Here is a 27,683-nt window from a genome sequence, read left to right as displayed (position 1 = left end):
AGAATTACTATTTCCAAAGCGGAAATCATTCCTCTGCCAATTGCACAATGCAGCCAGGTTCGTAATTTTGTTCTATTTATTGTTGTTTCTCTTTTTAGGTCAAAGTTATCTTCCTTAAATGTCATTCTATAACACAACTAAATCTTTGGCAAAAGAACTGGACCCACAAGGAGATTTGATCCCAGTATGCAGCAGTATAGACCATGAAAATTATCGGCCATTTTGCCTGCTTTACAAAAAGATAAAGACTTCATGGTGGAAGACTGAGCCTTTTCAAAAAACAGAATATAAACTAACCGATGTGGTTTGTTGTGACTGTGATGCTGTAAAATTAGGTAACATCTAAGATTCAATTATAAGACCATAAGGATGGTGCTGAATCAAGCCAAAGACCTTTCTAGTTTAGCATTCTGTCCCTTCTTGGGTTTTATTCATTGATTCTTACATTTGATTTCACAATGCATTTAACTGCAGAACTCATATACTGTATATACTCAAGTATAAGCCGAGTTTTCCAGCATATTTTTAAGTCTGAAAAAGCCCCCCTCGGCTTATATTCGGGCCGGCTTGTACTCAAGTATATCGGTAATTAACCATCAATATTTCCCCATCCTGTTTCATTGCTCAACCATCAGCAGTCTCTTGTATCCTATGGGGTTTGATGCAGATCAGTAGGATCCCCATGGAAAGCAATGGTTTAAACCTGGCTCACTATATCTTGTATTCTATGGGGTTCCATGCAGATCAATAGGATGCCATGGGAAGATAGGCTGTAAACTGGTGACAGTCTCCTTTAATGTAAGGGGCTTTGGGCAGGGCAAGGAATCTCTTGGTTTTTCGATATTGTTGTTTCTTGTGATGAATGTAAAAGATGACTGTATTGCCAGTTTTCACGTGAGTGTGATGGGGAGGTAGAACTCCAAACAAGAGATTTTCTCCCTTATAGGGACAGTATCCTATGCTTTCCCTTCTCAGGGTGGTTCCAGACAAGACTTTAATGTTTGCCCAACTGAATTTTAAAAACCCGATTGGGCCCACGTTAGAGTTCAACCCCCCCCCAAAAGCTCATACTTTTCGTGGGGGGGGGGGGGCGTCCAGATGCCCTGCCGGACCTTCTGGCAGGGCACCCAGACACAAAAGAAAACCACCAGAAAAGCCTTAAAAAGAAAAAAAATACTCACCTGGTTAGCATTTTCCTGCTGACGGCCCTATTCTGGCAAATAGAAATAATGTGCCAGGAGAAGTGGGGGGAGGGAAGGAGAAAAATCACTCCTGCCCCCCCTTCTACTCGCACAGCATTTCTACGTGTCAAGGGAGGGTTGGCAGCAGGAAAATGCCAACTGGGTAAATAATTTTTACTTTTTAAGGCTTTTATGGTGTTTTGGGAAGGGGTGGGCCTGTCTTGGGTTTTTCAGGCTCAAGGACCCCAAAAATGAGAGACAGCTGTGTGGGTTGGGACCGAATCCACACAGCGCCCACAGTGCTGAAAGACCTGAGTCTTTTCAAGTGTCAGATTACTTTGGGAAAGAACAGGGTTTTCCTACTTTGTGCCGAAGGAATTCATTTTTACCTGAGGTGTCATTTGGACGCTCCAGGGTAAAAATGCGAGTTTTAGGCACTGTGTGGATGCGCCCTCAATGTGATGAGGTGGATAGTTTTTAAAATTGTTCTGATCCTTAAGCAATCTTTCTTTTTTCTATTGCTTCTTTCAGTCAAACACTTTCTTCATTTTTAATTTCCAGATGTCAAAGATGGAAGCTACTTTACCATTAAGGTAGAGGTAGATGGAACAGTGGAAGCACAAATTTCTGGACCTGGTATAGCCGATATAGAAGCCAATGTGTCCATGTCCTGTGAAAGGTCTTTGAAGGTGAAAAAGATAAAATTATGTCCCACAATCATCAATTCTGTGAAAAAGCTGTAAGTATATTGAGCTTGTGAACCTGTTTCAAAGCCAATAGCGCATGATATCTTGTACATGTTTCTACTCAGATATGATTTGATTCCACAGTCAAGTAAAACTGATTTCCAGTTCCAAAACTGTTTTACCTAATTCTTTCTAATCTTAGTGTAATCACTTTATCCCGCACCCTAGCTGGGCTGTGTAACTTCACTGGCTTTCACTGGCAAAAGGGAAGGTGTGTGGGGTGGTTTGTGGTGCCCTGCGCACCTTCCCCCTACCCTCATCACACATGGGGGTAGGAAAGGGTGCATTGGCACCCTTTCCCGCCCCATCATATGGCACAAAGGATGGCAATGCACAGCAACACTCGTTGCCCCGCTGCCCTTTGTGACATCACACAGCCAAAACTGGCCAAAACTGTGGGTAACTATATCAGAGGTACCCAAAATATCCTTTGCTCTCTGTAGTGGAGGGTGAACTGCCTTTTGGCGCTTTGCCTCTACTTCAAGTGGGAGAGGAGAGGCCTGCCATATATAGTGTGATGGCACACGGCAGGTCCCGTCCATGCTGTGCTTAAAGTCTACAAAATGGGGCCAAATAGCCCCATGTGAAGAGGCCCATAATGTGTATGAGAAAGTAACTTAACCCCCCTCCCACAATAATGCAGACAAATCACAAAATATATTTTAAAAAAAAACAAATAGAGATGTATTTGTTGACTTTAAAGTAATGATCCTCATTGTCATGATAATAATTATTTTTTATCATCATTATTAACATAGCAATATTGCACAAAATAAATATTAAAAGTGCATGATAAACTGGTTGGAGATTATATCTATCTATCTATCTATCTATCTATCTATCTATATATATATATGCACCAATGGAAATATAAGCCTGAGAAAGCTATAGTAAAATAGTATGGGTTTTTAATACTTTGATACTAGAATCCATATCCATGACGGTCGAGAAATTCATTCAATAACACCTGGCAAATAGTGGAAGCAGGCATGATGGTCTGCAAAAAGGCCTTACTGGTACATTATTTAAACCAGGGGTCCTCAAACTTTTTAAACAGAGGGCCAGGTCAAAGTCCCTCAAACTGTTGGAGGGCCGGATTATAATTGGAAAAAAAATGAATGAATTCCTATGCACACTGCACATATCTTATTTGTAGTACAAAAACACTTTAAAACAATACAATAATTAAAATGAAGAACAATTTTAACAAATATAAACTTATTAGTATTTCAGTGGGAAGTGTGGACCTGCTTTTGGCTGATGAGATAGGATTGTTGTTGTCATTGTTGTTGTTGTTGTTGTTGTGTGCTTTCAAGTCGTTTCAGCCTTAGGCTGGCACTGAGCAAGGGCCGGGTAAAAGAGCTTGGAGGGCCGTATCTGGCCCCTGGGCCATAGTTTGGGGACCCCTGATTTAAACTGTTATGTTTATTCATATCATGATCTGATCACCATGCTCAATATATCTCATATGCATGGGGGTATTGGGGTAACAATACAAAAGGTTTGCTAGGGTAGACCCCCTTTCACTCAGACTCAGCCCCCCCCCCCCCCCGAATCAAAATCCTGGCTACTGGCCTGAGTGGAAGTGTTACCTTTAGTTTTTATATAACCATTGTTCCATGCAATCTGTACTGTTGCTTATATTTTTGATAAGGGATGTATGTTCTTTTCTGCTACAGAAAAATCGACAGGGATCATGAGTTCATTAAACAATCAAAGAAGCTTAACTACGACCTGTATATTGTGACTGAGGCAGTCGAGACTGTGGAAGATGCAGAGATTGAGGAATCCAGCCAAACCAAAGGCGCCATCTTTTTTCAAAAATATCTCAAAATGGGGGTGAAGGTTGGATTAGCATTGCTTCAACCCATTCATAAATTTCAAGGGAGTAAACAAGGTGTCTCCTTTCACACCGATGCCATGTTCCTTGAAGTTGATCCAGGGTTTTGTTTATTGTTTTATCTTCTAGGGCACCAGAGATAGTAAGAAGACAATTCTCATCCCAAAATCTTGCATTCTCGCATTCAGAACCAAGAAACTAAAAGTATTAAAGGAATCATTAGGTAATAGATGTTTATTTACAATGTGGTTCTTAACAGAAGTAAATTCTTCCATCCTTTCTTTTCTTGTATGTTAATTCTGAGCATGGGCAGAGCTTGCAATTAATGCATTGCAAATAATTTTGGAGGGGACATTTTCCTTTTGGCAAATGCTTATCTTTTCTATATGACAAGAAACATTTGATTCATTACAATGCCCATCAGGGCATGGCAACCACTGCTGCTTGTTTAACCATATATACTCAAGTATAAGCCGACCTGAATATAAGCCAAGGCATCTACAAAAAATGGGAAAACCTGTTGACTGATTGGCTTCCCTCCCCCTTCTTTCCCTTTTCAAAACATTCCAGCCTGGGAAGAGAAGCAGAGCAGAAGCAGAAAAGAAAAATTGTCTAGCAGAGGAAGATGAGAGAGAAATATATCATAGACTAGCCATCCCCTGCCACGGGTTGCTGTGGCTGAGTCTGGTGGTCTGGAAAATAATTAGAAAGTGTTGGTTTCTAATATATGTAATTTCTTTATGCTCGCGGGTAAACAGTATTTCTTGCAGTTTCTTTGTCAGTGCTGATGTGGAGATTGTCTGGTTTGCCCACTCTGAAACATGCACCATGCAAATTGTCCTTCTTTAGGGGTCCCTTTCAAATCTATGATACTATATCTCTCTGTGTGTGAATCACATATATATAATTTATATCTATGGCTGGATAACTCTTTGTCAGGTGGGCTTTGATTACGTTTTTTGTTTGTTTGTTTTTTTGCCCTGGTGAAGGGAGTTGGACTGGGTGGCCTTAAGTATTTTCTGTTGGTCATGGGAGTTCTGTGTGGGAAGTTTGCCCCAATTCTGTCGTTGGTGGGGTCCAGCATGCTCTTTGATTGTAAGTGAACTATAAATCCCAGTAACTACAACTCCCAAATGTCAAGGTCTATTTCCCCCAAACTCCATCTGTGTTCATATTTGGGCATATGGAATATTTGTGCCTAGTTCAGGCCAGATCCATCATTGTTTGAGTCCACAGTGCTCTCTGGATGTAGGTGAACTACAATTCCCAGACTCAAGGTTAATGCTCACCAAAACCTTTTAGTGTTTTCTGTCGGTCATGGGAGTTCTGTGTGCCAAGACAGGATCAATTCAATCATTGGTGGAGTTCAGAACACTCTTTGATTGTAAGTAAGCCATAAATCCCAGCAACTACAACTCCCAAATTACAAAATCATAATTTTTTGAGTGATGGTCACTCCTTGTGTTGTGAAACTTTTTTTTGCCAAATTTGGTGTCATTTCGTTCATTGGTTCTTTTGTTTTTAAGGTACTCATTTCACAGAGAGCATTTATATATATATATATATATATATATATATATATATATATATATAGATAGATAGATAGATATAGATATAGATTGCAAGCAATGACCTCCAGGCCCCACTGCCCAGCTAGACGCCATTATAAGCCGAGGAATGATTTTTCAGCCCATAAAAACATCTGAAAAACTCGGCTTATCTTCGAGCATATACGATACTTGAAAATATGAGTTAGCCAGTGAATCACTGCTGTACAGATGTCTCAAAAACAAGATTCTCGTGGTGGTCCCAGGACAGAGTCAGGAACACATTAAGTCTCAGAGTCAAGGAGAAGTATAAAAATTCAGCAGGTCCTTGGAATTGAAAGATGGTTTGCAATAGGAAATGTTTTCCCAAAATGAAAAAAGATGATAATGGTGGGGTCGGGTTTTTTTTTACGTATAATGCGAATGGTGAGAATGTGACTGTGGAGGTTCAATTCACATACACTCTCTCAAGCCACCTGTTTTTACATTCTGGTCTGGAGGAATCCCTTACTCCCTAACAATATTGCTCACATAACACCTTGGAATTCATTACAAAACAGGCTGGTAGGCCCATTGACATCCATTGTCCTGTACTAATAAAACAATCAAAAACAATTGCTTAATTAAAAACAATTTTATTGATAAAATGCTTGATAATATACGATTAACCTCTGTCTATGCAGAGGTTAATCCATTTGCGTTCAATTATACTTGCTTCTGGATAGTACTCTGCCCTATTAGTAATGTTTGTAATCATATGTTAATCTTCAAAACTCATATTGTTTTTTACAGTTATGATTTTTTTTATTTGCCTTAGGTCTTTCCTACTATTCAGATGATAATACAGGAACCTGGCTTTTCGCTGAGTCAGGTAAGCAAAGTTTAGCAAATTTGTTTAATATTTAATATTTTATTTCTCAACATCATTCACACATTAACAGAAGTGTTTTCATAGTGCCAGCATTCTTCCAAAAACACATCAGAAGGATAAATGTAATTTCTTTACCTAGTGCCTTAAACCAGCATTACAGATATTTCCCCAAACCAGCTCCTTCAAGGTCAACCCAGTCACTTCAAGGATGCCAAACAAAAGGGCATTTCAAAATATAAAATAATTTAATAAAATTAGAAGACCATAGTCTGAAACTAAAGTAACTGAAGTCAATCTCCACGGAAGATCATATGTAGCATCTTTAAGCTAATTTGATCTGGACCTAGGGAATGAAAAATAGAAGCCACAATTTAAAATTATATCTGGAAACATTTTGGTAGCTAATTTGAGTCTTATCACATAAAAACAACAAGATGACTTGGGCTAGCTTTCATCAATAGTTTGGCTGGTATATTCCAAACCAGCTGATATTTCTCGCGCACTCTTCCTAGTCAAGATCCACATCTACCTGATATCCTTATTCCCACTATGCTGTGCATAGCACTATATTCCATTTTAACTGCCATGGAATTCTAGAACTTGCAGTTTATGGAGAGGAGCTGTGCAGTCTTATCCAGAGAGTTCTTGGGCCTTATGATGGCACCACCGGGAAGATTAAGAGAAAACTATGTGTGTCCAGCTATTTTCCCAGTGACCATCGGTATGCCCTAAATATACTTTAATACCTCCAAAATAAAACTCTAGAGACGAGACTAAAATTAACCAATGAAGTTTACTGAATCAAAAACAAGGTATACAAAGGTGCAGTGAATCAAAACAAGGTATACAAAGGTGCAGTTTGATTCTTGATGGTATAGAATCAGAATAGTAAGGAACAGGTATAAGGTATAACTGAGGTAAACATAGATAACAGGAGGCTATGAGGTATAATGGTGGTATGTACTTTGAGGTAACAACAACTATATTTTCTATGACAAATACAGATGAATTCTTTATAACATCTGACTCTAAGACAAATACATTCTAATCTATGAGGCAAATATGTGCTAAGGATGGCCTGTTCAGACTGCTAAGCCAGACCAGACACTTTCTGGCTAACGACTACAAGCTATGTCCAAACAGAATGGAATGAAAGGTCCTTCCACCAGGCTCTGGGCCAGAATGGGCTGAACCAACAGAGCTTGGCCTCTAGGGGGATCCTAAGCTTCTATAAAACTTAGTAGAATGGAACAGTCCACCTCCAGGGAGCAAACAGAGGGGTAAAAACCAGGCCGAGACTTCACAGGCCTCACTAAACTATGAAGCCCAGGCTGCTATCATGACAATTAAAGTAGATTACAGCAATAGAGTAGTGCAGTGTGATAAAGGAATCACTTAGATGTCACCACAACATGGAGAACGATAGAACAATCAAATTCCTTTCTGTGGGAACCTAATTGACCTACCAATCCACTCCATGGGAGGTGCTTACAAGGTGCACCAGATTATTCTCCCTGCCTTTGTGTGAATGAAACCCCTCCAGAGATGTGTGAGCTGAACATGCTCACATGCCGAGTGGGGAGGGAGCAGAGGCAACCATGGATCCTGCTGCAGATTATCTTGAAGGGACGGGACTTCCTGCTGAGTGGGGTTTTGAGAGAAAGCTGTGGGATGGGACAATACCAGGCTAGCAATATGGTGGCTCCCACAGGAGACAACCCAATTGCCATGGTGGTCAGCAGAAGCACTTTCCCTAGATCCATGAACCTTCTCTGGGTGCATCTACACTGTGAAATGAATGCAGCTGGACCTTACTTTAAATACCATAGCTCCATACTATGCAGTCCTGGGAGTTATAGTTTTCCAAGGTCCACACACTTTTCTGTGGGGCAGCAGAGAGAGAGAGTGAGCATTGCCACTTTCCCTCCCTCCCTGCTTCCTTGCTTCCGGAATTGGAAACACATAACAGATGACATTTCAAAGAGAGGAGGGTTTTTTCAACAAAAAACATGGGGAAGGATGGTGGGTGGGGCCAAATCTTTACAGTGTGATGGCAAACAATGCTGAGTACAAATGAATAACATGGATACATTTAACAGTGTGATGAAGGTAGGGAAATCATCTGTTTCATTTCAAAATGGAGCTCTACTCTGCCTCACATGTTTAGTTGGGGGGGGGGGAGTGACCCCCCCAACACCCGTAATGCCACTGCATTTACAGAGCCATCCTTCTGCTTGGGAAGGAAATGAAACTTTAACATGACAGGATAGTATAGTCTACATGTCCATTTAAGTTGAAGATGGGATGATTTTTTAAAAAGTAGCAAATAAACCACTGTACTGCAATGGTTTTTGTAGTTCAAAGATAACACCGAGTCTTCTGGAATGGAAAAAAAGCAGGCTTTATTTAGCTGGGCTCCCAAGTAGGATAATTCTTTCATTCTCATGTGCCCCAAAGTGTAGGTTACAATGGGTTATATAGTTGGTGTGTGTGTGTTGTTGTTGTTGTTGTTCATTCATTCAGTTGTTTCCGACTCTTCGTGACCTCATGAACCAGCCCACACCAGAGCTCCCTGTTGGCCGTCACCACCCCCAGCTCCTTCAAGGTCAATCCAGTCACTTTAAGGATGCCATCCATCCATCTTGCCCTTGGTCAGCCCCTCTTCCTTTCTCCTTCCATTTTCCCCAGCATAACTGTCTTCTCTACGCTTTCCTGTCTTCTCATGATGTGGCCAAAGTACTTCATCTTGGCCTCTACTATCCTTCCCTCCAATGAGCAGTCGGGCTTTATTTCCTGAAGTATGGACTGGCTGGATCTTCTCGCTGTCCAAGGCACTCTCAGAACTTTCCTCCAACACCACAGTTCAAAAGCATCTATCTTCCTTCGCTCAGCCTTCCCTATGGTCCAGCTCTCACATCCATAGATGACTATGGGGAATACCATTGCTTTGACTATGCGGATCTTCATGTGTGTGTATAGACATCCCATTCTCGTTTGGAAACATGATTGTCTATTGGACATCTTCAAGTCTCCTGGTGAGACCACACTCCCTGAAAGTGTCCAATCATTTCTTAAGCATTCACTGATCACGCTTTGATACTGAGTCTGCACAACCTACTGGCTTACAGAAATGATGGGCAGAAATGTACCTTTTCAGTACCACACACTAAGCAATTTGGGAGGATGTCCTTGGGTGCTTTGGACAATTTGTTGAACTCCGAAAGTGCACAAAGCCAGTTTTACCCCAACAAAACCCATCATTGCAGCATGACTGTGTTAGAAGGTCTTTGGGCTCCACCAAAATTCGGTAGGATGTGTTCACACTCTGTCTGAATGCAGATCGCATGAATAATATACCTGACTCTGTTTTTCTTATTATGCTTCTTTTTTCCATAGAAGAAGAACATGAATTACTCTCTTGCCCACGTAAGTAGAGATTATGTTTCAGAAGCTGGGGGTTAATGCAAGCTCTGAAGTGAATCAATTGAAGGCCACTGTTGTAACTGAGTTCATTGTCTGGCCTATTTACACATTTCAATAATATTTCAAGCAATATGGGGATCCTGAAATAACACAATATTTCTGCAGTGTGGGTTTAAAAAAATTCTCAGGGGTAAGGAACGCATACTATACATATTTTTATCACTTCTGAAAATATGTCCTAGTTTGATACTCAAAGTTAGAAAATAATTTAATATCCCTTGAGGCTTAAATAAACTTTTAGCAAATGGCATCAAATCTTTGTATTAACAGTCATATGCCAAGAAGAGGTGAACTGGTGAATGCATTACATACATGTAAAATGGGCAAACTGATGCATATATTAGAAAACTGTGCCATCAGCATGGCAGATGGGTGCCATTAGAATAGATTTGTCCATGTCTGTCCAGATGAATTCTGTCAGTCAGACACAGGATACCGAGAGAGGTATCTTTGGGTACAGTATCCTCTGAAGTTGCTGTGTTGGGAACCCCTATCTTAAAAGCCTTCTTAATCGAATATTAATCTGTTTCAATACAATAAATACTTCAAACCTTCTCTACTGATGAGGTTATGGATTTCAAAGATTCCGACCGTTTCAAAAGATCTGGCATTTAATTCTACCAGTGAGATACCTCTTTGTGCTTGTGTTCTGTGCTTTTTTTTTCCGTGTCAGGAGCAACTTGAGAAACTGCAAGTCGCTTCTGGTGTGAGAGAATTGGCCGTCTGCAAGAACATTGCCCAGGGGATGCACAGATGCTTTGATGTTTTTACCATCCTTGTGGGAGGCTTCTCTCATGTCCTCGCATGAGGAGCTAGAGCTGTTAGAGGGAGCTCATCCGTGCTTTCCCTGGATTCGAACCTGCAACCTGTCAGTCTTCAGTCCTGCCGGCACAGGGTTTTAACCCATTGCACCACCGGGGGCTCTGTGCTCTGTACTAAGAACATGCTATGCTGGGTTTTCATGGTGACATAAATACAATATTTTCAAAAACATAGAATAATACCAGTATTATCAGATACTTAGCCCTCGGGTATCTTTTTCCTTAAATGGGTGCATAGCACCTGATCCTGAATTCTCAATTCTCTTTATCAGCTGAACCCAGTAAAGAAATTATACAGTGGGAGGTTGAAGTGGAATGTGCACAGTTCACATCATTATCTGCAAATCTGAGAGGCGTGTTTCTAATGGGCTTTGTGCTCTGTGCTAAGAACTTGTTATGCTGGGTTTGCATGGTGACATAACTACAATATGGACAACATGAAAATGAACAAAATTTGGCTACCAGTATAAAAAAAACTCTAAAATTACAACAGCACAACCACAGAGAGGAAAAAAAACAAGGACATCTAATCACCTCTCAACAAAAGTTTGCTCTAGGCACTGTCAAGCATTATATGCTAATCAAGGTGGTCAATTGAAACATTCACATATAGCTCCAGCAGACAAGAGTCTTTTGTCTCACCCTGGTCATTCTACAGATATATAAACCCTTTTTCCTAGTTCCAACAGACCTCACTACCTCTGGGGATGCTTGCCATAGATGCAGGCAAAACGTCAGGAGAGAATGCCTCTAGACCATGGCCATATAGCCCGAAAAAACCTACAACAACCCATAAATACAATATTTTCAAAAACATGAATAATACCAGTATTATCAGATACTTAGCCCTCAGGTATCTTTTTCCTTAAATGGGTGCATATCATCTGATCCTGAACTCTCAATTCTCTTTATCAGCTGAACCCAGTAAAGAAATTATACAGCGGGAGGTTGAAGTGAAATGTGCGCAGTTCACATCATTATCTGCAAATCTGAGAGGGGTGTTTCTAACTGGCTTTGTGGCTCTAATGAAGAACAAGGACCTTCTACAAAAACTAGAGTTCCAGGTAAAGATATTCTCGTGGTGCGTTAGCCCCTTCCTTTGGGCCTAAGGGTTTCCTCCTCCTTTTTTCCAGCACATTGGCCCTCCCTTCACTAATCCTTCGCCAGAATCGCCACATTGTCCTTGTGGATCTTTCCCATTAGTGTATTTCCAGCTCTATGTCATATTTAGAGAAATTGAAGATTTCTCTAAAATCTTGAATGTCAAACCTGAGTTTTATTACTTGTTACACACTCCAAATTGTACCAGGGACATCCTATAGTATTCCATAGTATAGTATTCCAGGGAGTCCCCGTGTTATGAACAAGATACATTCTGTATTTTTGAATTTGTAGGTGCATTTTTAAAGTGTAGCTCTGTAATGATTCTTACTTAATAGGCCAGAATAGAATCCTGGGAAGACAGTAGGACAAACCTCCATTTTGAGAGTTTCTACCAGTAAAGCAGCCATCTTGAGGGAGGATAGATAGAAGATGGGAGGAGTTGGAGGTCTCCTGGGATTGGCTAGAGCAGAGGAGGAGGAGCCAAGTCTTGGGAAGGAAAAAGATTTCAGCTTCTGAGAGAGGAGAGATTTGGGAACTGGAGGGAGAAGAAGTGGTTTGGAGGCTGGGTATTTCTGAGAGAGAGTGTGTGTTTTGTGTCAGGGCAGGGCTGAATACCTGACAAGAAAGGTCAGGCAGCATCCTGATTACTTGTGGGAGACAACACAAGGGATTTGGTCTCTAGTTTGAGTAAGTTAGCTGTAAGGACTCTGGGGAGAGTTAGCTAATTACTCAGAAGACTGCCTGGGTTAGGTTGGTCAAGAACGCATTGCTATTTCGCTGAAGTAGAGTGAGGGTTTGTTTGTTTTTTTATCCAGTAGCTATATCTGTGAGATTAGCTCTGTTTGTAACCAAGCCAAGAATCTTTTTTTTAGCAACCATTAAGATATTGTGCTATAGTAACAAGTCAAGCGTTTGTGCCTCTCAAAAGAAGAAATCAGTTGTCTGTTTGTTTTTTATAAATAAATCTTTTCTCTGTTTGACTTTTAAGAAGCCTCTATTGTTACTCATTTTACCAGTAATCCTTGAGTAGAAATTCCAGGCAGTGCAACATCCTGATATCACTGAAAGAGTTCTAACCCTGACAATCATTTGCTTTGGAGTTAAAGGGAGGGCAGTGGTGGCAGAAGAGGGAAAAGTTTACCTCAGAGCGGCATTTTAAAAATCCTAAGGCAGCTTGGGTTGGTGGCAGCATATAAAGTGAAGACAATAGGCCTGGGTAACAATGCAAAAATTTGTTTCTAAAATCGATTTGTATTTGGGGGGTTTTTTTGTTTCGATATTTAAAATAATTACAAAATTTTCCTTTTAAAAAGTTCGATATTTACGAAATTTTGTAAATGGTAAAAAATTAACGAATCGATTTCCGAAACAATAATGAATCGATTCGTTAATGGTGGACGCGACCGCAAAATACGCTAAAAAACCTCCAAAAACTTCTGAAGCTTCCCTCTCCCTCTGTTCTTGACTGTTGGTGTGATATTATATTTTTTTTTCACTAATTAAACCATAAAACTGGCCCAGACATGCGGAAATAATAACGAAACAACCTCAGAACAATAACGAAACGAATACAATAATGAAACACGAAGCATTTACAAAACGTGTTTAAAAATTCGTTTTTTTAATGATTGCTCCAGAATGGTTCGTTATCGTTTTGTAATTGGAAAAATTAACGAATTATTAACGAATTACGAATTAACGAAACGAAACCGCCCAGGCCTAGAAGACAAGTATTACAAACTATACCATTACATATGATATATAACACCATCTCACTACCCTAATATTGTCCAGCGGCATCTAAGATTACCTTACAAATTCCAACTAAAAATACATCTTTTTTAGCTTTGGAAAAAACAGGAAAGGGCTAATACCCCTGTGGTGTTTGTTTTGCTGTCTCTGCTCCTGTTCAGACAATTTTCCCCCCACTTTCTGTCCCTTTTTGTCGTGTCAGGGCAACCAATCAATTATATTACATTTCTAACAGAACAAAGCAAACAGATAGACAAAATACAAAATTTGTAGAGTCTGGTAGTTGATTAAATGTCCTTTGACCAGTATCTGGCCACTTGGAGTGCTTCTGTCCCTGTGGTTATTGGATTTTGTTATTCTGTCCCTGTGGTTATTGGATTTTGAAAAACACGGTGTAATAAAACTACCTTTTTAGCTGGCTAGGCCGAAGCCTGCTTGGCAGTGGCTTGCCTCCTGGTTGTTGAGCAGAGAAGGAGGAGGAGTCAGGCTGACTCCTGATTGGGTGCAACAATCAGGGGTGGAGTCAGCTGGATGGAGGGAAAGGGAGCTGTCTTATCTGACAGAGGAGTTGAGTCTGGGAGTGAGACAGAGAGAGTTGGATTTTTAGAGCAGGGAACTGACAGAAGTGAGAGAACTTTTAGAGAATCTCTTTGGAATAAGGGGAAGGCAGGAAGCCAGAGCTTTACTGAGTTAGGAGAACTAGTAAAGGAGGGTTGTGCCTTAGTGAGCCTTGTAAAGGTTTCACAGATACCTTATTGCCATTTGTCTTGGGTCTGTATCCCAGTGAATACTGTGTCTAATAGTAGAACAGTGGTTTAAAGAGATTCTCAGATATAAAAGTTATTCTGTCAGGAGAACTGTTTGTGTTCAAGTAACCAAGTTACTGCAACTGCATCAAGATTTTGTACCACTCAATTCCAACGAGTTGTTGTTATCCTCAAGTTATAAATAAACTCTTTATTAGTTTACTCTTAACTGTTGTTCGCCTCAATCCATTCGTTTCCCTCAAAAGTCATTCTCTCAACGCATCTTTTAATCTCCAGTCAGCCATTGAAGTACAAGAGCTCAAACATCCTTTTATTTAAAATACAATCACACCCTTTTGGTTCCTCAGGCCGGCAATTCTGAGGTGGTGGCAGCTATTTTTACCAAGTGCTTCGGTCACTTAGGCTCAGCCTTTTGTTCCACGCTATATATAAGGGCATAGGTGGGATCTTGGTGTCCACCCTGCCAGAGATATCCCTCAATTTACCATATTGGTGACCAGCGGTGGGATACGTTACTTTAAGCCTAAATCCAGTGGGGTGGTGTGATTTTGTGAGGTAAAAGTTTGAGCCAAAGCATTTCTGAGGAAGTTTTACCTCAGAAACTGCTTAAATACACCATTATACAGCAGCATGGCGCCTCCTAAACACCAAAAAGCTCCTGTGGTTCCTAATCAGGGAGAGGAACAGGAGGAGGCTGTAAGGGAGACTGAGGCTGAAGAAGGAGGAGAAAGCCCAGGATTAGTGGCTGCCTCTTTAGAAATCGAAAAGTTGACTATGGCAATACAAAAGTTGAATCAAGGTCATGTACATGAAGCATACATGATTTTGAAAGATACAGAATTGCTGAAGAGTTCCACTAATCTAGTTTTGTTAATGGCGACATGTTTGAGGGCAAGAGGAGATTTAAACAGTGCTATAGAAGTTGTGGCACAGGCTGTGGAATGGCACCAGGAGTTTCAGCCAGGGACTCCAGGCCATTTGTCCCTCATCAAGAGAGCCAAGGTGCTAGCTGAGGTTGCTAGAAAGGCTCAGGAGGATGGGAAAGACAAAGATGGCGGAGCTGACTCTGGGCTGGATGGCGTGGCTAAAGGAATGGTACAGAAAGTTACCAAGGGGCCCGTCATGGTGGCCAGGGAAGCCGAAAAGCCAGCAATCAGAAACACGGTTGAGTTAGTCTCCGAGAAGCCGATCGTGTGTTCCAGCAAAGCCGGAAGGGGAACGGTCAGCGGCCCAAAAACATCTAAAGCTACCTCGACGTTACAGAAGATGGTGCAGGAGAGAGGGAGAAGGAGAAAGCTGATGGACAGCAGCCCAGCGAGGTCTGCGACTGCCTCAACATCCAAGCAGACGGTGCAGGAGAGAGAGAGAAGGAGAGAGGCGGTGGTCAACAGCCCAGTGAGGTCGGAGTTCACCTCAGTGTTCGAAAAGAAGCAACGGCTGGAGAGCGAGAGCGAGGCGGAGCGGTCTCGTGGTCATCTGGAGAGGAGGGAGGTCGTCCCTCGAGGAGACCAGCGAGTCATCCATCCAAGTCGGAGGACAGCGGAGGAGAAGCCCTCACGACAGCAAAAAGGGACAATGTTTGGTATCTTTACTCCAGTACCAGCGGGACTGGGGTTAGGCTGTGAGACATTGTGCTCAGGACATTGGACTTTGCCCGGAGAGCCGGATTCTCGCGGAACCAGGGTTGTGGGGAAGATTTCTCCGGAGACTGAGGGGAATGGGACTCTGTCTAAATGGGGGAGAGTGTATTCAATTGGTTCTTTGTTAGATTTGGAGGGAGAATTTAAAGATTGCAATCCCGGACAAAAACAGCAGGTGGAGCTAGAGCGTAAGGTCCAGAGAGTGTTGTATGGAGATGACACTGTCTCAGCTTCATCCTGGGAGGAAACATCTGTAGATGGGAGTATGGGGTTTGAATTGGCCGTGGGTGGTGTTAATTTAAGAGCCAAAGGAAGAATTTGTGGCATTGGCTGAAATAGAACAAGGTTAAGCCCCTTTATATTTGCCATGCCAAAGTTGGTTCCTAGTTAAATTGAGTGTGCCAGTTAACCAACGAAAACCCCAGGGTTATGTCAAATGCATCTTCCATAGAAGTTTCTTTGCTGATAATACAGGTGATTATTTGCAATTTAAAATATTTAATTGCAGGTTAAAATAATGCATTGATGGTGTTCAGATGTTAGTTAAGGCATTATTGACAATGGTATAAGTAATTGCATTATAGAGTATATTGTATAAGGTAATGTATTGTACAGTATAATGTAATATATTTAACATGCTTTTCCTTTGCAGGTTTGTATATTATATTGTACTGACTGTTTTATTTACATTGCAGGATTGCATAGATAGAATACATTGAATAATTGTATTGTTTGCAAATGTTGTTTAGTATGCAATGTAATGTTAGTTAGGACTGTGAACATGTTAGATAGGATGTTTAGATAGTTTAGATAACATGCAAGATTAGAAAGATAGGTTGAATGCCTTTGCCTTAAGTTAGATTGGGTTAGAATAGATAGTTAGGTACAGGAAGGGAGAGTTAGGTAAGAAAGAGCTTTCTTCATGAGAAACCCTTTCTTACAGATTTCAATTAGAAATTGAAAATTTTCCAGAAAGAACTTAAGGTGGGGAGGTATGTAATAAAACTACCTTTTTAGCTGGCTAGGCCGAAGCCTGCTTGGCAGTGGCTTGCCCCCTGGTTGTTGAGCAGAGAAGGAGGAGGAGTCAGGCTGACTCCTGATTGGGTGCAACAATCAGGGGTGGAGTCAGCTGGATGGAGGGAAAGGGAGCTGTCTTATCTGACAGAGGAGTTGAGTCTGGGAGTGAGACAGAGAGAGTTGGATTTTTAGAGCAGGGAACTGACAGAAGTGAGAGAACTTTTAGAGAATCTCTGAGGTTTTGGAATAAGGGGAAGGCAGGAAGCCAGAGCTTTACTGAGTTAGGAGAACTAGTAAAGGAGGGTTGTGCCTTAGTGAGCCTTGTAAAGGTTTCACAGATACCTTATTGCCATTTGTCTTGGGTCTGTATCCCAGTGAATACTGTGTCTAATAGTAGAACAGTGGTTTAAAGAGATTCTCAGATATAAAAGTTATTCTGTCAGGAGAACTGTTTGTGTTCAAGTAACCAAGTTACTGCAACTGCATCAAGATTTTGTACCACTCAATTCCAACGAGTTGTTGTTATCCTCAAGTTATAAATAAACTCTTTATTAGTTTACTCTTGTGGCAGCAGCTAAATAGAAAAATAATTATAACTTAATGAAATTAATGAAGTTTTACCTTAGAAGGGATTCCTAATAGTGTGGAGAAGGAATTCTGGTAGTGATTCGGTGGTGGAAGGGAAGAATAACAGATGGTATAGAGGACAGGAAGGCAAGAGACCTATCTTATGTCAATATTTGAATAAGCCAAGGCTGGAGCTAAATGTGGAAGGTTACAAGAGTTGGTGCCAAGAACAAATTGATAATTATTAATCTAAGGAGAAGCAAACATCTGAAGATATGGTATAACAGCGCCACCTCCTGTCTGGTTGAAGTAAATAGCAGACAAAATTTAATATACCTTTTTAATGGATCAATTGAAAGAACTAATGTATTGTGAATGTATTGGGAAGGTAATTAAGGAGGATTAATAAGGGAAATGCTTGCTTTTAATAAGTTAAAGATACAGATATGAAGATGTGTGGAATCATATAATATGATGTGTGAAGAAATATATGAAGTTATGATTCATTTTAATGATTCATTTTAATGTAAATCATCTGGGAGCGTGGTCAGATGATGTAAGGGGAAGTTGTGGAAAACATAGTATTGTGCCAACAAGTGTTCTTGCCAACAAATGTTCTTGGCCACGATTCGAGGACAAACTGATTAGATTGTGTAAATGTCAAGTGAATGTACGCATGTGCGAACTGGATAATTTTGCCTATAAATACTGGGAGTTTTGGGTTAGTACTTTGTACCTCATCAGCCAGATTGAAGCTGAGGTGCCCTTACCCGGGTAAGCATTAAATTCTGTGAACTTGCAAAGCTGTCTCTGTCTCTTCCTTCTTCTTCGATCTCCTGGATTATTGGAATTTGGGGACCACCCTCCCCGCTACAAAATGGCGCCCGAACAGGGACTGGAGAACAGGAAGAAGGAAAGGTAAGCTTTTGGGGGCTGATGCCTCTCACTCGGAGGGCCGGACAAGGCATGGATCAGGGGAGACGAAAAAGGGTACCCATAAGAAAAATCGCCTCCACTGGCCTGTTCCTTCATTGGCCCCTTGACTGAAAGTGCATTGAGAAGTAACAGCTGCAGTTCCAGAAAAAGGGAGAAGCTAGCTTTTTAAGGTATAGGCATTTGTGGATATGCCTGGGGAAACATTTTTGGGGGAACATTTTTTCAAAAGAGGTACTGCAGACCTCAAGAAAGAAAACCCCCTGAGTGTTGCGTTCGCCACAGAAAGCTCACTCTTAGGTTGGAAAAAGTGCACTTTTTAAAAAGGGAAAAAGTGTTCAGGTTGGGAAAAAGGGAAAATTGTTATGTTGATCCTATGTGTTGTGTATTGTGGAATCTGGATGTGTCTATATGCATTGTTCCTTCTAGCTGCTTTGCAACCGTATGTTTGTTTCTGTTTTTGCTTTGTTTCTTTGTTAAATGTCAGTATGTTCATAAAGAAAAGAAACTAATGGTTATTTATTTATTTATTTATTTATTTATTATTTGCATTTATTGACCGCCCCTCTCAGCCCGAAGGCGACTCGGGGCGGTGCACAGTAGCAAAGAACAGTGTACAATAAGTCAAGACAATACAGACCAGACAATACAAACAAACATATACTTATGCTAAAAATCCGCTTCGTCAAGTCCTGGGGTCATAGCCAATTTCATAATCCTAGTCCATTCCAGAGTCGTTCAAGATACACTCAGTTGAAGGCCTGCTCGAAGAGCCAAGTTTTCAGGGCCCTCCGAAAGGCCATCAAAGAGGGCGCCTGTCTGACTTCAACAGGGAGGGTGTTCCACAGCCGGGGGGCCACCACCGAGAAGGCCCGCTCTCTCGTCCCCGCCAGGCGTGCCTGTGAGGCAGGCGGGACCGAGAGAAGGGCCTCCCCGGATGATCTCAAGGCCCTCGTGGGCTCATAGGCCGAGATGCGGTCTGCAAGGTATTTTGGGCCGGAACCGTTTAGGGCTTTGTAGGATAACACCAACACCTTAAATTGGGCCCGGTAGCGAATCGGTAGCCAATGGAGCTGGGACAGCAGGGGCGTTGTATGCTCTCTGCGTCCTGCTCCGGTTAACAGCATGGCTGCCGCGCGTTGGACTAGCTGCAGCTTCCGGGAAAAAGCCAAAAGGAAAAAGAAAAGGAAAAAGAAAGAAATGATGATGAAATGAGAAAAATAATGAAAAAAAAAGGAAAAGAGAAAAGAAAAATATGTGAAATATGTGTCTGTCTTTTGGGAAAAGGGAAAATGTCTGTATACATTTTCTGGAAAAACTTGAATGTGTGTATGGCTAGAAGAAGAAAAAAGAATGTGTGTAGCTGTTTGTGTTGTGAGAGAAATAATCTTTACAGGTTTCAAATAAAAGGAAAAAGAGGATAATTCAGGAAAAACCTGGAACAATACATATGATGGGGAAAGACCAAGTATGTGGGTAAGAGAAAGTCATCCAAGAAGAAAGTTAAGGTATGTTGAGAAAGCAAGGAAAAAGTAAGTCAGAAGAGCGAAATGGTTAATCACAGGAGAAAAACCAGAGTGTGTGATTACCATGTGGGAAAAGAATTGAAAAGAGAGAGAATGAGAATGTAAAAGAAAGTCATACAGTAGTGATGAAATGTTAGTACAGAAGTAAAGAGGGATTAAAGATAATGAAAGAAGAAAACTGTTGAGATGTGTGAGAGTAAGAAGTGTGAGAAGTGAATGATTAGATTCCCTTTTGAGAAGAGAGTTGCAGTAAAGAGTAAATGAGTGTATGTATGAAATCAGTTTTGGGATGAATAAGATTGTTGTGTGAGGTTGTGTGAGGTTGGTTGTTTGCAAATGCCTGGTGAGGTTGAAAAGGGAAATTATGTGTTGAGAGTATTTAAGAATGGCCACTTAAATGCCCTCACGGGGAGAGAAGAAATTGGGAAAATCTTTTGGGAAAAAAAATTGATATTAGTTGTAAAACTGTCTGAGAGAGAAAAAGTAGTGACAATTTGAGATGCATTTAAATTTAGAAGATTTTGTGGGGAGAGCTGTGATAAAGTGAATGTTATGGGGTTGCTTTGCTAAAATACTGAGATGCTTTTTAAGGTTCAAACATATTAGTAAATTGAATTGGTAAAGGAATGAAGATAAGCTGTTGCAATATGAGGTGGAAGTGAGGAGGATTAAGCAGCATGGAAAGAAGTACAGATTTTAAAAATGTTAATTAATTACCTGTTACAGTATCCCCCTGTTTTACCAGAAGATTTAAAGTGGATGAAAGATCCTGGGGAGTGTGACATCTGAGACAGGAGTGAAAGGGGTCTGCTACTTGATGAATTCCCACGGGTACGAGGAAGTAAAATTGTGGATGAGCTAAGCCTGCTTAAAAGAGAGAGAAGACTACACAGCAGAGGACCCTGACTTACAGCAAATAAACTTAAGAGTTGGATGATTGAATAAAGAACTAATTAAACCATACATAAATAAAATAAAAAGACATACTTCAAAGACTTAAAACATAAGAATAAAGTTGCCCTGAATAGGAGAGAGACTTAGTTTCTGAAACTGCAATCAAGCAAGAAGAAAGAAGAAAGAAGAAAGAAGAAAGAAGATTGAATGGACTTTTTGGGTGACGGGGGTGTAATTGTGGGACTCCTTATTATCTTAGGGTTGGTCTGGTTGGGTTACTATTATAAGCATGTTTTATGGGGGAAAGCTTATTCATTTTGGAATGTGGAATACTTATTACCTGATTGTGTTGAGTGTGATTGTCCCAAAGTTAGTGCAGGGAGGATGGGAGCAGAATATATTCCACCAGATGATTCGGGATATAGCGAATGAGACAGAAGCTACTGAATGTTGGATTTGTAGTCATGGGCCTACTTCCCAGCGTGAGGGATGGCCACTTATGGTAGGAACATTATTAAGTCAAAAAGGATGGAGCACTTTAAGGCCTCAAAATTATGAGATGACTGAAACTTTACTTGATCCAGGACAAGCTATAGTAACACATGAAGGGACTTCGCCAGAGGCCCCAGCTTGCATTACTTGGGAGAAAGATGAGAGATGGACCCAAGATAGAGACAACCCTCTCCACACACACCAAATAGAACTTGGTCATTATCCCAATTGCAATCTCCTTCTCCATGTATTCAAAACAGAGGCTTCTGAAGACATTAGCCTCTTAGCCCGTTTGGAACACTCAAGAAGGGTAAAAAGATCTGATGGAGTTGTTTCACCAGAATTGGGCACGCACATTAAACAGGCCCAGGCAAAAGTAGCCAGCAGGGGTCGTGATCCACCAAAGGCTCCTATCAAAGGGCTGCCTCAGGGCCAGGGGGAACCACCTGTTGAAGGGCCACAGCAGAGTAGAGGAGAATCAAATCCTGCAAAAGTGGTAAAAGGGGTGGAAGCCCACCAGGAAGTGCCTAAATCGTTGGTAGCCAAGGGAGGCTTGTCTCAGGGATTGTATTGGATCTGTGGACAATGGGCAGGAAAGATTTTACTGCCTTTTTGGGAAGGTACGTGCACGATTGGTACCCTGATGTTAGCAGATGTGACAATATACCCAGAACAACAATCCCAGGTGACTTGGAGAAGGGAGCGTGAAGAACAGCGTTTGAAAAGAGCTTATGATGAAACACTGGGATATGATCCAGACCAAACTTATTTAAATGAAGGAGAAAGGCTGGGAGCCATCTTGTTCCCTGCTGTGGGCGTAGCTCTAAATATAAAACAGATTCGGAGACTCTCAGCTCAAGTGGAGAGGCTGGCGAACAAAACTGTGGCTGGAATAAGAGCTCTGCAGACGGAAGTTGATTCCTTGGCAGGGGTCCTGATGCAACACAAACTTGCTTTGGACTACCTATTGTCTGTAGAAGGAGGACTATGTTCTTTTCTAAATACCACGTGTTGCCACTATATAAACAAATCAGGAGAGGTTGAATCTGATATAAATAAGATACAGAAAGTAGTATCTACCATCAGAATTGGATACGCCCCAAAGGGAGAGAGTGTTTTTGGCTGGTTAACTGATTGGTTGCCGAATTTCCAATGGTTAAAAGACCTCATCGTCATAGGATTTGTTATCTTGATAATTGGTATTCTAATCATGTTCCTACTACCTTGTGTGATTGCTTGCTTAAGAAATATGATTGAAAGAATTGTTACTGCGGCAAATGCCCGACATGGAAGTCAATTGAAACAACTTATGACTATGGAGATAGAAGAGATGCAACAGTTATCCAGGGGAAATAAGGTGATATAATCACACTAAGGGTGTGACTCCGAAAAATGAAGTTTTCTTCGTCACAAGATTTTGTGGGGTATGTGGCAGCAGCTAAATAGAAAAATAATTATAACTTAATGAAATTAATGAAGTTTTACCTTAGAAGGGATTCCTAATAGTGTGGAGAAGGAATTCTGGTAGTGATTCGGTGGTGGAAGGGAAGAATAACAGATGGTATAGAGGACAGGAAGGCAAGAGACCTATCTTATGTCAATATTTGAATAAGCCAAGGCTGGAGCTAAATGTGGAAGGTTACAAGAGTTGGTGCCAAGAACAAATTGATAATTATTAATCTAAGGAGAAGCAAACATCTGAAGATATGGTATAACAGCGCCACCTCCTGTCTGGTTGAAGTAAATAGCAGACAAAATTTAATATACCTTTTTAATGGATCAATTGAAAGAACTAATGTATTGTGAATGTATTGGGAAGGTAATTAAGGAGGATTAATAAGGGAAATGCTTGCTTTTAATAAGTTAAAGATACAGATATGAAGATGTGTGGAATCATATAATATGATGTGTGAAGAAATATATGAAGTTATGATTCATTTTAATGATTCATTTTAATGTAAATCATCTGGGAGCGTGGTCAGATGATGTAAGGGGAAGTTGTGGAAAACATAGTATTGTGCCAACAAGTGTTCTTGCCAACAAATGTTCTTGGCCACGATTCGAGGACAAACTGATTAGATTGTGTAAATGTCAAGTGAATGTACGCATGTGCGAACTGGATAATTTTGCCTATAAATACTGGGAGTTTTGGGTTAGTACTTTGTACCTCATCAGCCAGATTGAAGCTGAGGTGCCCTTACCCGGGTAAGCATTAAATTCTGTGAACTTGCAAAGCTGTCTCTGTCTCTTCCTTCTTCTTCGATCTCCTGGATTATTGGAATTTGGGGACCACCCTCCCCGCTACACTCTTAACTGTTGTTCGCCTCAATCCATTCGTTTCCCTCAAAAGTCATTCTCTCAACGCATCTTTTAATCTCCAGTTAGCCATTGAAGTACAAGAGCTCAAACATCCTTTTATTTAAAATACAATCACACCCTTTTGGTTCCTCAGGCCGGCAATTCTGAGGTGGTGGCAGCTATTTTTACCAAGTGCTTCGGTCACTTAGGCTCAGCCTTTTGTTCCACGCTATATATAAGGGCATAGGTGGGATCTTGGTGTCCACCCTGCCAGAGATATCCCTCAATTTACCATACACGGCTTATTATGGAATCCAGGATTAGTGATAAAGCTTCAGTGGAGACACCTTTACCCCTTGATAACTCTTCCAGGAATGAATTTCCCTTCCTGGGGGTAGATTTCTCTCACTTCCTGTTGTCTCATCCCTGTTCTTAACTATGAGTCATATATAAGCCTTGTGTTTGTAATTCAGGAGCTGCCTGTGTCTATTGATTAGAAAGTATATAAAATGATTCACAAGTGTTTTTGTCCTTTGTGAGAAAGACTTAGAAACAGTCACCCTGCCATTTCAGGACAAAACATTAAATTTCAACCCCAAATTCATCTTCAAAAACATTCCCATTCTACCATATTTTTGTTTCAAATTTCATCACATAGCCAGCCTTGCTTTCATTTGTGTGCCACTAAATCCCTGCATTTATCTGGTTGGCATTAACATCTTCTTTTTCTCTATATACTATTAGCTGGAGGAGGCGCTTGAAGCCCCCGGCCCATGCGAACTAAAGGCAGACGAGCCAGAATTGCAAGACCTGATGGAGAATTTACAAGATTGCAGTGGAGTCATCATCTCTGAACTTGCAAAGGCAGTTGTCTATTTTCTCAAAGCCTTAGATGGTGAGGATCACAACTTCCAAAATACAGTGACCATTTGAATGTATGTCACTAAAGGACCTTTCAGCCCATGAGCCCCTGCTGACTCCGTTGCACAGATATTGATCTTGCTTGATTTTAAATCTGCGTGAAATCCTCCACTGCCCTCTTGAAGAGGGCAACTAGACCTGTTTAATAATAATACATCATGGACAAGTAACTCAGGGCATACTCTCCCAGACTTTCTCACAGATTTGCCCAGTTATTACTGTGAGAGGACATAAACTCATTGAAAAAGAGCCTTCTCTTAATCTGCATGTTCCAGAATGCTAGAGCAAACTAGGGCTTTTTCTTATGTATTGCTGGTCAGAATAATCTTGCTTCAGCCATTCAGCCCTAGTATGGAACCCTTCCCTTCCATTGATTGTTTTGCTTTTTCTCAGAACTGCAAGAAGAACAGTTGATGCTCTTGGAAGAATCTGTGGAAAAAAAGATTGTGCCCAAGCAGCTGGCACTGGTAAGTGAGAACTCTAACCCCACATTTCCAGAGGAGGGTGGCTAAAATGATCAAGGGACTGGAGAACAAGCCCTATGAGGAGCGACTTAAAGAGCTGGGCATGTTTAGCCTGCAGAAGAGAAGAAGGCTGAGAGGAGATATGATGGCCTTGTATAAATTTGTGAGGGGTAATCATAGAGAGGAGGGAGCAAGATTGTTTTCTGCTGTCCTGGAGATTAGGGCATTGAACAATAGCTTCCAACTACAGAAAAGGAGATTCCACCTGAACACTAGGAAGAACTTCCTGACTGTGAGAGCTGTTCAGCAGTCGAACTATCTGCCTCGGAGTGTGGTGGAGGCTCCTTTGGAGACTTTTAACAGAGGCTGGATGGCCATCTGTTGGGGATACTTTGAATGCAATTTTCCTGCTTCTTAGCGGGGATTGGACTGTTCTGCCGCGCTCTGGGCCTGTAACAGCTGTCTTTTCTATAGGACGTATACTTTAAGCCCAGTGGGAAGCCAGGGCACCTCAAAGAAAGGTTCTCAGGGATTTTTCTGAAGTGATGGTCTTTAGAGTCTTTAATGATACAACAAAGTCTTTATTAAGGAACAAACAACAAATCTTCAATGGTTCAAACAACACTTTCTTAGTCTAGTTCTCAATGGACTGGTACCTGACTTTGATTAGCTGTACATTCTCTGTAGGAAAAAACCCTTTTTAACCTCTCCCAGGCTGTTTACTATCTGTGCCTCATCGGTGTGGGTCCTACTACCAATTCCAAATGTGTCTGGGTATTGAGTAGACCTACCAGCCGAGGCTTGTAGATATTTCAGATGGAGTTCCGTGGATCTGTAGTGCTGTCCTCCCTCAGAGAATTCTTTGAAAACTTCAGGGCTGTTTTCCCTCTGATTGCTGTGAGGTTGAGAGGCTGTGAGCTCTCAGCCAGAGCCTTGGGACTTTTTCCCTGGAATTTCTGTTTCTGTTTCCCCAGATGTTCTTGAGAAAAGAAGCTTTTCTACGGGACGAGCTGGTCTACGTCCTATAGTTTAGCTTCCTTATGAGAGACTGCACAAAAAATGGCTCCTTTCCCGCCCAGTGCCCTGAACAAGGGGCGGAACCAAAGCTTAATTATGATGGACAGGAGACCTGCCCTATGACTGCAAACAGTAACAGAAAGAAAATAAAGTTGGAGCTCCTGGTACAGCCGTACCAGCACAGACTGGATGGCCTATGACGTCTCTTCGAACTCAAGGATTCTATGATTCTTTATGTTTTGCCAGACATGTTCATAGATGTGAATTTTTATCATGTGTTTCTATGAAAGCCTAGGATTTGCAGCCAGAGAAAGTTCTAATGCTGCAGCAAACAAGAAAAAACCCACAGGATTCCATGCGAATTAAAGTGGAATCATCATGCTACAACATTGTGGTACAGAACGGCATGAGTTCATACGAGCTTTCTGTATACTTGTTCCTTTCTAAAATATAATTTGGCTGCTAGTTTTTCAGTACTGGTAGAACTAACTATGGCAAAAGAGTTCCCTCATCAGATAGTGATACATAGCAATAGTTTTCACAAAGAACAACAATGTTTTTTTAGATTGAATACTTCGAGTAGTGTGCTCTGATTTTGCTTCTTTCGTGTTCCCAAAGGTTGAGATCCTTTTAGAGCATATTCGAGGCAACCAGGAGGTGGAATTTGCTGTAGATGCCCAGATCTTATCTAAAGAGGAGATGCTTATAACGGGAGCAATGATTGAAATGAGTGGAGTGACCATTCAGGAAAATGACGCTCATCTTACTGGAACAGGAGAGCCTGCCGCTTTCGTGCCCTTGTATGTGGTTCTTTATGTGCTCAATCTTCTAACTAAGCAAAAAGACGACTGAATTCATCGTGATATCTGGATGTCTAAAGCTGTACACAATTCTCTGGGAAAGTCCCATTTATTTCCAAACTTGAAAAATATATTTTGGGCTACACCTCCCACAATCATGAGTTAGGCAAATTGCAGTTCAGAAAAGTAACTTTTTCCAGTCTTTCCTCAGTGGGGCTTACTTCTTTTTTTGAATAGTAATTTTTATTACATTTCTATTCATTTTGTTGCGAAAAAAATCATATCTACAATTTATATAGTTATTTCTTACCCTCTCCCCCTTTGTGCTACCTGTAGTGCTCCCAATCTCCGGATCCTAATACCAAAAAATTGGAAAGGAGAGGTGGAAATTAAGATAGAAGAATGATATAAGGAAATTTGGAAATTAGCAATAAATGATAAATTAACATGTACTCTAAAGTTTAAAAAAGGCCTACGGAAAGGAAGAATAATGATTTTGAAAGTATATGGGAAAAAATGGTTGAAGAAACATTAAAGAAAGAAGATGGGAATCAACTCCCACCAGAAGAAATGAGGTTCCAGTGGGATTTTTTTTTTTTGTCATGTCAGGAGTGACTTGAGAAACTGCAAGTCGCTTCTGGTGTGAGAGAATTGGCTGTCTGCAAGGGCGTTGCCCAGGGGACACCCGGATGATTTTTGGTGTTTTTATCATCCTTGTGGGAGGCTTCTTTCATGTCCCCGCATGAGGAGCTGGAGCTGATAGAGGGAGCTCATCTGCCTCTCCCCAGATTCGAACCTGAGACCTGTCGGTCTTCAGTCCTGCCGGCACAGGGGTTTAACCCACTGCGCCATCCCTCCTTTGGTGGGATCATAAAGTGGGACTTTGTTCTGAACAAAACATGTTTAGGGTTTTATTGTAGTGCATACATGTACATATAGCCTTGCTCTCTATTACACTGTAGCCTTCTTTTCGGTCACTTTTCTGGCATTTTAAAATTCTCT

At 41.1% G+C, this 27,683-nt stretch overlaps 2 protein-coding genes across 2 annotated transcripts in view; one reads left to right on the top strand and one right to left on the bottom strand.

Moving 5' to 3' along the window:
- LOC137097436 (uncharacterized) overlaps positions 1–27,683 on the bottom strand; it is a 65,210-nt gene that overhangs the window by 23,513 nt on the left and 14,014 nt on the right. The window lies entirely within an intron of this gene.
- On the top strand, positions 48–26,743 carry LOC137097295 (gasdermin-A-like). Its single transcript, XM_067469537.1, is given in 10 exon segments — positions 48–57; positions 99–335; positions 1,743–1,920; positions 3,607–3,772; positions 3,897–3,990; positions 6,132–6,185; positions 11,405–11,553; positions 24,224–24,374; positions 24,794–24,867; positions 26,500–26,743. Coding segments are annotated over 10 exon segments (1,347 nt in total). The 3' UTR covers positions 26,734–26,743.

Source organism: Anolis sagrei, chromosome 6 (assembly GCF_037176765.1).
Source record: "Anolis sagrei isolate rAnoSag1 chromosome 6, rAnoSag1.mat, whole genome shotgun sequence".
Classification (NCBI taxonomy): Eukaryota; Metazoa; Chordata; class Lepidosauria; order Squamata; family Dactyloidae; genus Anolis; species Anolis sagrei.
This window is presented reverse-complemented; position numbering and strand designations above follow the sequence as displayed.